The sequence below is a fragment of the Macaca fascicularis genome, chromosome 12 (assembly GCF_037993035.2).
Source record: "Macaca fascicularis isolate 582-1 chromosome 12, T2T-MFA8v1.1".
Taxonomy (NCBI): domain Eukaryota; kingdom Metazoa; phylum Chordata; class Mammalia; order Primates; family Cercopithecidae; genus Macaca; species Macaca fascicularis.
This window is the reverse complement of record NC_088386.1, coordinates 36,240,617-36,254,049: the sequence shown is the minus strand read 5'-3', so window position 1 is coordinate 36,254,049 and position 13,433 is coordinate 36,240,617. Positions and strand designations below refer to the sequence as shown.

The 13,433-nt window shown below is 32.7% G+C and overlaps 1 protein-coding gene across 4 annotated transcripts in view; it reads left to right on the top strand.

Moving 5' to 3' along the window:
• The window catches only part of LRP1B (LDL receptor related protein 1B), a 1,954,889-nt gene that overhangs the window by 1,390,810 nt on the left and 550,646 nt on the right, over window positions 1–13,433 (top strand). For 3 of the 4 annotated variants that reach the window (XR_012421093.1, XM_005573071.4, XM_015433154.3), the window contains exons 34-35: window positions 4,958–5,083; window positions 6,613–6,744. Coding sequence is in view for 2 of the 4 variants with exons in the window: in XM_005573071.4 (XP_005573128.4) it covers window positions 4,958–5,083; window positions 6,613–6,744 (258 nt within the window). In the remaining 2 variants the exon portion in view is untranslated. Of the gene's footprint in view, window positions 1–4,957; window positions 5,084–6,612; window positions 6,745–8,682; window positions 8,825–13,433 lie in introns of those variants that run through there. The other variant, XM_074008981.1, reaches the window with a different exon arrangement.

Genomic DNA, 13,433 nt, shown 5'->3' with positions numbered 1-13,433 from the left:
AAAAGAAAAAAGGAAAATGTTGCTTACTACTGTAGGAGAAATGCCTTTAACGTAGGTGCATAATGAGCTTTGAAAGCATTAGCAAACCTGCCTTAGGAGTCTTAATTTGTCAGGTCTTCAAAGAGGTCTTATCCTGTTCTTGACTAAAAAAATACAAGAATAAAAAAATATATCCTGGCAAAATATATACAATGTATATTTAAGCCCAGAATCTGAATGAACTAGGGGCCTTCAAAGGGACTACATCAACAAAAGAATTCCATATCCAAAAGCACTGCATTGTTTGGCTCTAAGCATTCTGCATTTTTGTTTTTGCTTGTCCAAATTGTGTGCAGTGAAATGGAGTGAGAGAAGTAACAGATGGTTTACATAGGTAGACTTGTCACACTGCCCAAGTGGCAATTGGATTAGAGATGGCAGCCAGTACAGCCCCACATCTGCTAGTCCTTTCTTACTTTTTGCTTCATAATCCATGACATTAGCAGAATTCTCTTTCTTAAAACAACAACAACAAAAACAACTCCCCCCCCCCCAAAAAAAGGTGCTCTACTTTCATACATTAGTCTCTTCCATGAAAATCCTTAGCTTCACATACTTTTCTTAGGAAAAATTTTCCAGAATGATTTTGAACGCTAAGAAAGGGATTTTCATCTGAAGGATTTGGGGTATGTCGACCAAAGCAGAGAAGAGTAGGGGTAAAATAGAAAACCAAGGAGACTGCTATTTCTGAAGATAGGTGATGACCATCAAGCAAGCAGAATTTATTGGACATACCAATTGAGAGCACTGTCTGCACATCAGGAGATAAAATAGAGATCAGATTAGGGTTTGCCTTCCCTGTGCAGGCAATGGGTCACATTGGTTTGGAATCTTTACTTGCCCCAGGCAGAAGAAAACATATTACTTATTCATAAAAATTAATAACTTTAGAAGAAAAAATTGCTTTAAACATTTATCTAAAGTATTTGTTGGGTTCCTTTCATTGTTGAGAATTTATGAACGTTTGTCAATTCATATATACAGAATGTACTTGCACCCAAGAGAATGAATATACATACATAAACCTACATGTATAACCTGAGAATGTGTATTATACCCAAGCGGTTAGCTATGTGTTCTCTGAATTTTTGGGGTCATGTCCACAATAATAAACAAGGATATTTTTCACTAGCAATTCAGTAATGAAATTTTTCTGTATCAAAATAATAATTATACTGACATTCAAGTCATGGGAAATAGATTATGTAATTGAGATAAAATACTGCTACTCAGTAAATAAAACATTGAGGCATTTTCTCAGATCTCCATAGAATATACTTATGTGTAAAAACTCACAGTACTATTGTAAATCTTAGTGCATAACACATATATATGAGACTGTATCTGAAAACATAACATTAGAAAATATGAGAGAGAGGGGGAGGGTATGCAAGAGAGTGAGAGAGAGAGAATTTCCAAACAAAGTATTTTAAAAAAATTACTCACTTTTCCAAACGGTGAACAAGCATATGCTTTGTTTTAAGCTGTAAATTAATATGTCAAATTTTCTAGATATAATTCCAATGAAGTTTGTAGGGGGAAACATTTAGTATATGATTCTCAGCGTACTTTACCCTTGTTAACAAGATTTTCCTCATCTTTTAAAGATTTGATTCTATAGGTATAATTGGGTGTTCTATGCTCTATGAAAGTATTGCCAAATGAACAAGGACCTCTAGCACTTAGAAATCAATGGTATAATATGAATAAAGTTAAAATTTAAGCAGTGAAAATACCATTTTTACTAGAATATGCTGATAAAGGCATCTGTATTAAAGACAATCCCATTAACAGAATTACTGCGGGTAGCGTAAAAGCTTCATTAGTATGAAATATGACCAATTTAGGACTCTTTAAGGTGTTAACATTACTACCTATTTGGATTTCAAAGTACAATTAGTGACTTAATATATCATTTTTGACAAAGATCACTGGAGAATTGAGACTTCTTGTTAGTCAAGGGTACTTTTTAGCTCCACTAGAGATTTGGGGCATGAGGTTTCAACATCCATATCATTATAAATTATTAAGCCAAGCTGGTATTTATAATTTGATAGATAACAAAAATTTAAAAATAAAACATAAATTTGTTACATAAATTATTACTTTTTAATTTTACTATATTTTTCTATTTTAAATTTAACAGAAAAAGACCCTTATTGTAAATAATAATTCATTTCATTATTTTTTACTTTTTCTCTGCTTCACTATTAATTTCTTCTTAGAGACTAAACAAAAGATACAGGAAATGTATATGGTTAGTGTTTAACATTAATTGTTGAAATATATTAATTTTATTGTTTATAAAAAATATAGTTATCTCTATATATATCTGAATATTTATCTGAACTATTAAATATAATACTTATATATGGCTATTTTTGCAATTTTATTAAAATATACAGCCCCAGACCCAGAAAGTCCTTTTTTTTCACGTATTTTTGCTATTATCAAGGCTATATAACCCCTCACATTCTTTTATTTATTTCTCTATTTTTTGAGATGGAGTCTCACTCTGTCACCCAGGCTGGTGTGCAGTGGCACCATGTTGGCTCACTGTAACTTTCATCTCCTGGGTTCAAGCAATTCTCCTGCCTCAGCCCCCTGAGTAGCTGGGATTACAGGTGCCCACTACCATGCCCGGCTAATTGTTTTTGGATTATTTTAGCAGAGACGGGGTTTCACCATGTTGGCCAGGCTGGTCTGGAACTCTTGACCCCAGGTGATCTGCCCGCCTCAGCCTCTCAAAATGTTGGGATTACAGGCTTGAGCCACTGTGCCAGGCCACATTCTCTTATTTTTAGAAGTTCATTGTCTTTCCTAACTTATTTTTCTTTACTGTTTTTTTTTTTTTTTTAAAGACAATCTCATTTTGTCACCCAGGCTGTAGTGAAGTGATATAATCTCTGCAACCTCTGCCTCCAGGGTTCCGCTATTCTCATGCCTCAGCCTCCCGAGTAGCTTATTACACGCGTAGCCACCATGCCCGGCCAAGTTTTGCTTTTTTAGTAGAGATGGGGTTTCGAGGCAGGCTTGTCTCAGAACTCTTGGCCTCAAGTGATCTGCCCACCTTGACCTCCCAAAGTGCTGAGATGACAGGCATGAGTCACCGTGCCTAGCTTCTTCAATTCCCTTATTTTTCTTTCTCTCCAAATGTTGTCCTTCACGCTTTATAGTTAAGTATCATCTGCTGATCTCTCCCCAGCCTTTCAGTCTTGGTAGTTGAAATACATCTGCATCTAAATACATCTCTCTAAAAGATTGGCATTACATGAATATACCCATGCTTTCTACAAAATGAAATATGGAGATTGTCAATATAGAATTATTATAAATCTAGGCTGGGGACAGTGACCCATGCCTGTAAAACCAGCACTTTGAGAGGCCCAGGTGGACAGATCACTGGAGGTCAGGAGTTCAAGACCAGCCTGGCCAACATGGTGAAACTCTATCTCCCCTAAAAACACAAAAATTAGCCAGGCGTATTGGCTGGTGTCTATAATCCCAGCTACTCGGGAGGCTGAGGCAGGAGAATTGCTTGAACCCAGGGAGCAGAGGTTGCGATGAGCCAAGATTGCACTGCTGCACTTCAGCCTGGGCAACAGAGTGAGACCATCTAAAAAAAAAAAAAAAAAAAAAAAAACACTATAAATATAATTGTTTTGTTATTTGATAAATTAGAGAAATGAAATTTCATCTTAATGTTATACGTCAGTTTGGAAAAAATGTGGAGTGAATCAGTTATTTTTTATTAGTTTATATAGGATAAATGTAATCATTTCAAAAGTTCAGGGCCATTATGTGACCCTACATAAAATGGAGTTCATCAATGGCCAAACTGGCAGATACAGGACATGAGCAGCGAATGTGGTAGATCTCCTGATGAGAAATCTGCCAAGTTGAGAGTATTTCACACTTCAAAAATGACAGCCCTCATGACAGGTTCGATTGAACAATTAAATCCCATCAGACTATATTGAATTCAGAAGAAGAGAAATAATGAGCTGCATTGGTATTTTGAAATTTCCACAGAGAACTATTGATATAGAGTATCATCATGCTTTGTAATTCTCACTGGATTTATTGTACTTCATATCAGTGCTTTAACATCCAGTAAATGGCATTGCATGCTCTAGAATAATAAAAAAGCTGTAAAAATTGAATATTTAATGAACTTTCTTGGTAAGATTGTAAATTACTTAACTTCACACTACCAGCATTAATTAGCACATTGGCCTAGTAAATTCAGTGGATCATCTTCAGTAGGGATTCTAGAATGCCTACCTGTGATTACCTGACTAATATTTGTCATTGGTACTATACAGAAATAAGAGGAATTAACATGCCAATTAATTAGATGACTCTTATGGCTGTGTTTTTCATACATTTTGGGAGAACTATGTTTCTATGAATGGGAAAATTTATTTCCTTGCTTTTAAAAATTAATTGAATACATATAAACATACATACCTCCTTTCTCTTAGATGCATAATCTTTGAGTGGTTAGTAATAATTTAACAACTATTTATGTGACACATTTGGATGAAATATTCTTGCAAAGGAAGTAATTGTAGAGTTGAAGTGAAATTTAAAAATCAAAAGAGAAAAAGATTCTGGTTTGTCTGATCTTAAAATATTACAAAGGTCTGTGAAAATATTTATGACAAATCAATTTCTTTTTGCTTTTCTGTAACTATTAATCTTCTGATGTATCTCTGTTGACTTTTTTGAAAGGGCAAATTCAACCATAATTTGCTGCTTTAAATTATTCAAGAAAATAAAATGTAATCCTAACCAATATGAAACAACTGCATTTCAAAATCAGTATCATACATATTTGTTAAATTATCGATATTAAATAAAACTTTATTTTTAAAAATTTCATTAAAGGAATGTGTTTTGTTTTCATTCTATGCAGGCAGCAATTCTTGCCAACTAAATAATGGTGGATGCTCTCAACTTTGTTTACCCACATCTGAAACTACAAGGACGTGTATGTGTACAGTGGGATATTATCTCCAAAAGAACCGCATGTCATGTCAAGGTATGAGTTCATGGAAAACCTTACCTCTGGTTCATTTACTTCATTAGTTGTTACATACCATGCAGACTTTAGGCACCAAAGTCAGTTAAACATTAGAAAAAAAATTAACCAGGTATTAGGAAATGGTATACTGTTTAGTCTCATATGTGTAAGATTTTAATATTTGAAATATTTAAAATGTTGTTCTGCCTTATAAGACATTCTAATTTTTTAGTTATTTTTAACAACTGCAGTTTATTTTCAAATCTTTAACCAAATCTAGTAGAAGCTACCTTCAACCTGAATAAGCAAAAGTTATAGTGAAAAGCAGTGCTTGATTGGCTGGAATTAATGTAGAGTTTGAACTAAATAATGTTTACTTTAGACTATATTAGAGAAAGTGCTATAAAGAACGTGAGGTCTCAGGTTTGCATAACTGAGGGAGAAAAGCACTGTAAGAGAATTGGTGCCTAAAAAATATTGTTTTGCAGTCTCTACTTCTATTAGTCCCAAAGAACTTTGTTTCTAGGATGATCTTTTGTATCTAATGATCATAGCTTAATTTTGTCTTTAAAAATGTTCCAATCTTATTTGAGAAATATATATGTATATTAATATTATCATTTATTTTATTTTAAATCCAATATATGATACGTATTACATACATGGCTCTGTTCTAAGTACCTTAAACATATTAATTCACTTAATCTTCATAACCTCATGAGGTAGGTCTCTTATTTAGAAATGAGGAAACTGAGGCACAGAGAAATTAAGCAACTTAATCAGGTTACATGGATAGGAAGGAGCAGAAACAGATTTAATTCTAGGCATTCTAGTTTTAATAAGAAAAAATATATAAATATTTTCTAATATATTGGCAAAATGCATAAGCTTTAACAGGTGTACTTCTGGTAGTTAGCTTAATATTTATGTGCCTGTTTTAGGACAGGCTTTTGATGCTACAGAAGTGAGATATTAATAGCTAATTAAGCTATTGATGTATTCTTAGTATGACAAAGATTTATGAAGACTATCTTCATAAATTTCTTAATTTAAGAAATCTAAATGTCTATTAAAATATCAGTGATATAGTAATCTTAAATCAGGTTTATTATCATCTATAAGTAAAGAGATGTTTGGATTTTAAGGAAAAGGTAATAAATTTTGGTTGAGGGATGAGGTAGGCTTCCGCGAATAATCTAATTCAGTGCTTATGAAAATGTGGGGCCCGTACCAGCATCGTCAGCACCAACTGGAAGATTTTTAGAAATTTAAATGATCAGGCTTCTGGGAGGGGGATGGTGCCCACTAATTCATTTTAATAAATTCCTATTTTAATAAATCTTATGCATAAGCAAATTTGAGAACTACAAATCTACCTACCTTTCATTAGTCAGGAAGTGTAGTGCACAATAATTTTTAAAAAGGCTAAGAAATACATTTATTAACATAAATTAAGAATTTTAAAAATAATACAAATGAAATTATTTTTATTTTAAATATTCATCCTGGGCTTCCCTTCCCCCACTTATCTCTTGTCCTGCATTTAGGTATAGAATCATTTCTTATGTACTCTGTTCATGAAGGAATCAGGGGAATACCTCTTGAACCAAGTGACAAAATGGATGCTTTGATGCCTATATCAGGAACTTCATTTGCTGTGGGAATAGATTTCCATGCAGGTAAATAGCTTTTTAGTCATAATTTATGCATAATGTATTCACTTGATTTATTAAACATGATGGGAATACAACATTTTCCTCTGCACTTTAACAGTTAAGGTGAGAAATAAGAAAACAGCAAATAGATAGATTTTAAAGCCAATCATAAATTGTTCTAAATATGTAATGTCTGAAAAACAATCAAGTAAAATTGTCCGAAAGTATAGCATTTGAATTGCAATTGCATTAACATACCACGATTGGCACTTGGTTGCTTACTTTTGTTTATCTTTTTTATTTTGATACTTTACTTTTATCTAGTTATAAATATAAAGACATATAAAGCATGTTGACCTATTATATACTAAAATATAATCTTATTTAAAATATAATCAGGATGTGATTTTCTATTGTAATACAAGCAGTGGCAAATGAAATCCAAATAATAGAAACAATTATACATGCTAAACCATTGAAAATTATTGTTGAATATAGTATGTATCATTTGGAGTCAGATTTTACTTTACCTTCTCATATTTTAGCAAACAGTGAAAGGAAGCAACAGGAAGCAAAGTGGACACTAACATTTTGCTGCGGCTAATATGAACAAATGATTGGGAATTAATGGTAGACACTGTTGAATTTGCTGAAGTAAACAAGTTTTTTGGTGCTAATTGCTAAATTCTGACATAGCATAAATATTTGGTATTCACATTAAAATTCAGATTTACTACTTTCCACTTGAGGACTTAAACTTATAAAAAGAAATGCTAAATCGTACGTTTCCTGAATTCACGTTTCAGTGTTGAACGTGTAAGTGCATGTCCACAGTGTTTTTATCTGTGTAAAGACTTAATTTTATCTAATGTTAAAACACAAATAGCTATTTGATTTATAATCTTAAAAAAAAAAAAAAAAGAATCTTTGTAATCTTGCCCCAGCATGTGGGCTTCTGGTAGTTGCTTATTTTCCCCCAGCTCTAACACATTTTGTTTAATCATATATTAATAAAATTCTTGACTACAAGTTAGTGAATTACTGGGGACCTTCACAAATGGTTCAGAAAGGACTTTTCTTAAGCAGATTGTTTTGCACCAACCGTTTGGAATTGAATAGAGGCAAATTTTTAAAACCACCTTTACCAAAAGGAAATACAAAGAAGTATAACACATTTTATTAAGCAACATGTTAATTTTGCCAAAATCTCAGTGTGATTTTTGATCAGACTTTAATCAAATTGCATTATTGGTGGAAGGCTAATTACCTCTACAATGAATAATCTACCTTGTCGGTTAGGTACATGCATTTTATTCATTAGAATTTTATTGTATAGGATTTGTTAAGTGCAAAACTAAGAAAACTTGAACTTGTAAAAGATCTTATGCATACAGTACATTCATATATTTTTACTAGGTACATAATCCTTTATTTCAGCTGGAGCATATATTCAATTATTTTGAATACTCCATAATGAGTTTTGTAAATATTTCATAAATTTCCATGAGGAAAAAATATTAATATAAGCAATTTGATCTAAATGTCCTGATAAGATCCTTAGTAAATCTTTCACTTTTTAAGGGTAAATAGATAATTTGAATGAGTTGAATTCACTCTCCAAGGTTTATATTGGCCCTGAAATGGTTACATTTAATATCATGTACCATGATGGAGGATATTTTTATTTGCAGAGAATAGGACTTTCTGTTTCAAAATGTCCAATAATTGTTAATATCATAAACTTATTTCATGTCAAAGTGACTTTTCCTAAGGAGAAGTTACCTGTTTTAGTTAAAACTCTGTTCTTTACATTTTGCCTACCGTATTTTTATTTCCTGGGGAAAAATTATTTTCAGAAAAGCTATTTCTTCTTCTAAATGTAAAGGGATGCAAGCATATGGAATAGTCATGTAGGTAGAATGTTCAAGAATCTATTAAAATCCCTACTGTTACTCAGAATACAGCAGTGAAAAACTTTCTTTAAAACCAAAGAAGGTTAGAGATCTACAGGCCAGGGAAGCATAGTTGGAAGAAACCAGAGTTCAGCCACAGACAACCTGGGGTTCTAATGCCAGCTCAACCACTACTAGCTTTGTGACCTTGGGTAAGTTACCTAATTTTTCTGAGGCTCTGTTTCCTTATTTTTTTGGGGTGTGGGCATGTTTAGATCAAAGTAAGCAAATGTTTAACAAAGTACCTGATATACGTTGGTGCTCAGAGAATGGTAACAAAAATATCAAATAAGTGGGAAGTAAAATATTGTAGAAATTATCATATTTTTCATATATATATATATTTTTTTACAAAGATTCCCTGGAAGCTACATTTAAATTTCTAATTAGCTAGGATTTTGTTTTACTCTTCTCTCAACTAATATTATATATTCTATACAGTTATTTGAATAGAAAAATGGGTGTTTCTTCACTACTCTGGGGTGATAAACATAGGTTAAAAAAAATCTCCCTGTTGAGAATAAACATCATCATCATCATCATCATCATCATCAGTCTGCAGAGCTGATGCTTAAAGATTAGACATCAGCAACTATTTACAATATTAAATGTCAATCGAAGAGGCTGGCATCCAGTGCTTAGACTGAACTAACTGAAACACTAATGAAAGTCATGATGGTGGTGGTGCTCTCTGGAGCTTTCTAATGCCTTTTTGCATGACTTTTGTTACTTCTATCTACTTTACAGTCTGATCCTTTATTAATTGTGTTTTATGAAAATATATTAGGATCAGAATAAGTGTTAGCAGCTTGATTTATAATATCTTTATAGTGATGATATACAAGCTCTGTGACTTCGTGGAGGGAAGTTACAGAGAGAGAGAAAGGAAAACCTGGATTGTTACTCAGAGAAAGAAAGAGAGAAAACAAACATTTTTTTGTTGTGCCAATCTCTACTTATTAATCTTTTTTTTTTTTTTACTATGGCCTTCATATTTCACCTGACTATAGGTTCTTTCTCGATTCATTTCTTTTGCAGATATTTTATTTCCTCTTCTTCCATTAATGACATTTACCTCAGGGACATAATCTCTACATTAGGATCAAAATGGAAAGGCACAGTTGCGTCTTATTCTAAACAAACAGCCCCAATCATACAAAGGAGATGCAGTGGAAGAGAAGTATTTGCAAAGTACAAGTATCGTAATTTAATAATACTATTTCATTACCATGATATTACAGAATGAATGTATTGTCAAAACCTGTGCATTTCATAAGAATTAACAGATCTGAATCTTTCTGGGTTTGGTCGTAATAAATTAAAGCTTTCTGCAATGAACAAATTGTTTCTTCTGCCAGATGAAGCAATTCTGGATACTCTCCACAGAAGTAAATAAGACACTGTGGCTAGATTTAAAATGTTCAAAGCATTTTTATCTCTTCACTGGAAAAGTCCCATTTCAGTGGAAAAAAAAAAATTGAGCTTTGAAAATCCTTGCCTGCTGAGTGATATTCCTCCTGATAAATGAATACTGCATTTGATGCTTTAACACATATATTTTAGTTTGGAGAAAAGCCTTCAAAACAAAGCCCATTGCTCCACTTAGTTAAGTGATCTTCAGTAAGTAATGCTCTATTCAATTCAGTCCTCCCTCCCCTTGGACTACTTATGACTTTTCCTTAATAATGAAACGATAGGATGCTACTTGAAGAGGACATTCTACTCAGAGAATAATTATTCATCTGGAAAACTTCACACTTATATTCTTTTTTAATCTTTTATCTCTGTTATTCAAATTTAGGTCATCCAACTCAATGATGCAACAACTGTTGGTTACTATAATATCTACCAGGTTTAGAATTTCACATCTAAGTTGCTAGGGAAGATAAAGATAAACAAGGGCCCAGCTGTAACGACTCGTACCTGTAACCCTAGCACTTTGGGAGACAGAGGTGGGAAGATCACTTGAGTCCAAGAGTTTGAGACTAGCCTGGGCAATATAGTGAGACCCTGTCTCTATTAAAAGAAAAAAATAAACACAGCATAAGGGTCATTATTTGGATGTCACTGTTTGGCACTCACTATAGGAAATATTTTAATATTTTTTTACACCATCACATAGTGATCTGGCTGAGACAATAAAAACACTGAAGGAACATATCAGTATAAATTTATCTGAATCCATAGAATGTATAACACCAAGAGTGAACCCTAATGTTAGTGATAGATGATAATATAAACTATGGATGTGTTGGCTTAAATTCACCTCTGGCAAATGTATCACTCTGGTGTGAGATGTTGATAGTGGGCAAGGCTGTTTGGGTATGGGGGAAGGAATATGTGGAAACTCTACTTTCTAATCAATTTTGCTGTGAACCTAGAACTCTAAAAATTAAAACCTATTTAAAAAACACTAAAGGAGTATATGTAGCAAAATATCATTGCCACATTTATATAGTGAATGTCATCTATTTATATGAAAGAATCCCTCCTTAATAGTCCCACAACATTCACATTTATCTTTGAAACGTAGAACTAGAAGGAGTATTTGACACCATTTGTAGCACTCCCTCATGACACAGGTAAGGAAACTGGAACCCAAAGAGATCAAGGGGTCATATACTAATGGAGTATACTACTCCCAGTTCTTTCCACTGTGCCATCTTGCATTTGTAACCACTAAAGCAAAAGTTTATTTCGACCATTGTTGGCATTACTTGATGATGCTACATTGCACTTCTGCAAATTTGTGCTAGTAGAAGATCGTGTATTATTTTGATTTATATACTGAATCATGCGATTTTTAAACCCATTTAATAATTGAAGCTAGTGACACTCAAATGAGTCTCTCTCTTTTTTTAGTTTCTATGCCTGGAAGCTTATAAAAAGAAACTATTTACAAAAGTTTTCTAGTAACCACTTTGTCACCAACCAAGGCCACAGAAGAATTATAGAAAGAATTCTTTTTATGTCAGTAGCAGCAATAGTTTAAGAAATATAATATTGTTGCTTTGGGACATTTTTGCAGTTTTATGAAAACCATTTTCTTAGCTACAAAGTGAATTTTTAGGGCTGTTTCAATTTCTTCTTGTGACAGTGAAACTAAAACTACTTTTTGTCATTTCCAACTTTCTTCAATAATATATTTTTTAATCATGTAAGCAGTTTGTATAGATTTGTAGGTAGTCAATTCAGTAAATCTTTCAAGATGTAATATCACAAGAAAATAAAAACTTATCAATACTACCTGAAATATAAATATCATAAACATGCATGACATAAGGCATTTTATGTTAAGTAAATTACTGGAAATATCTCACAGATCCTTTTTGGGTAATTTCTAAACTCAAAACATAAAAACAAACCTCTATTAGGCATCTCAATTTATCAGTATGTTACCTGAAATTAAAAGCCCGAGAAGATGCACAGTGATCACCTACTAAGATTAAAACTGTGGTCAACTTATTTGAGATCTATATTATTTTCCATACTATTGAGAGAATCTCTTAGGCAAGTCTCATGCAACTTCAGGCACTCAGCACTCCTCAGGAAAGGGAAAGATCTTGACACCAACTTTAGATTAATCCGCATGAAGCACATCAAATCTGCATTAGGAAACCTTTCTTTTTCCCTACCTGAGTTACTTTGTGCTGCCGTATTTCTTTTTAGCTACTGAGACTTCTCAAAATTGAATGTACCACTCTTTCTCCCCACTCTTCTTTATCAAAATGGAGCCGCTTCTCAAGCTATTTTCTAAAGGCCTGGTTACTTCAATTCACAGTAAATTATTAGTAGCTGCTTAGAGATTGACAAGTTTTTAAATTATATCTGTTTGAGCATATCACAGTGTCTTAACCCACTGACAACATCCAGATAAAACACCCCTAAAGATATGTGAAAAAAGTATTTTTATAGATAGGTCAAGCTATTTTATAATTTTCAAATTACTCCATGCTCCGATCTTTAGAGGATAGATTGGTACCTGTTTGTTTCCAGAAACCCAGCCCTAGATATGCTGACAGATTAAATGATAATGAGGAGATCTCTTTTAGCTTAGGTACGTTGGTACCTTTGCTATCTTTAACTGTAAACTTAAACTTGAAAAAGTGCTTTTCTTCCCATTTTAAGAAAACTGAATATGTATTAATCCATTTGTCTTTTTGATAGCATTTATTTTTTAAAAAGCTGTGATTCAGCTTCTGAATTTTTGAGCCATTAATTTTTAATCAAGTAGACAATATTCTAGTTAAAGAAAAAGGAAAATTATTTAATTTGTTTATGGACTGGTCATAAACAATGGATCTTTAATTTCATTTTATCATTTGGCCTTATTTTTATCTAAGGGCAACGAGGAGTAAGTGGATCATTTTGAAACTTTAAGGTGAAAAAAAGAACTAATTGGTTCTGTGAATTCCTTGGTATTTTTAGAATAAGACCTTGGCGGAAATTGAAAAAGCCTAGTAATGGAATTAAACACCTATAAGAGGATTAGAAAACTGAGGGATTGGAAGAGGAAGAAATTAAAATAACAAGAAACCCTTAATATTTGTTGCACACTTACTACATCACAGGAGTAAGGTTAGGAAACTTTGTGCATTTATGTCATTTAATTTATCAAAATAATCTTTTGAGGAAAGTGGTATTTTTATTTTAATATTAAACTGGGTTTCAGGATGAGATATGAGTATAGGAAAGACTTGGTTGCTTTGAGATGTTCTAATTAAATTCTGCATTCAGGATTCTTTTGGGTTTTTGCCCCTG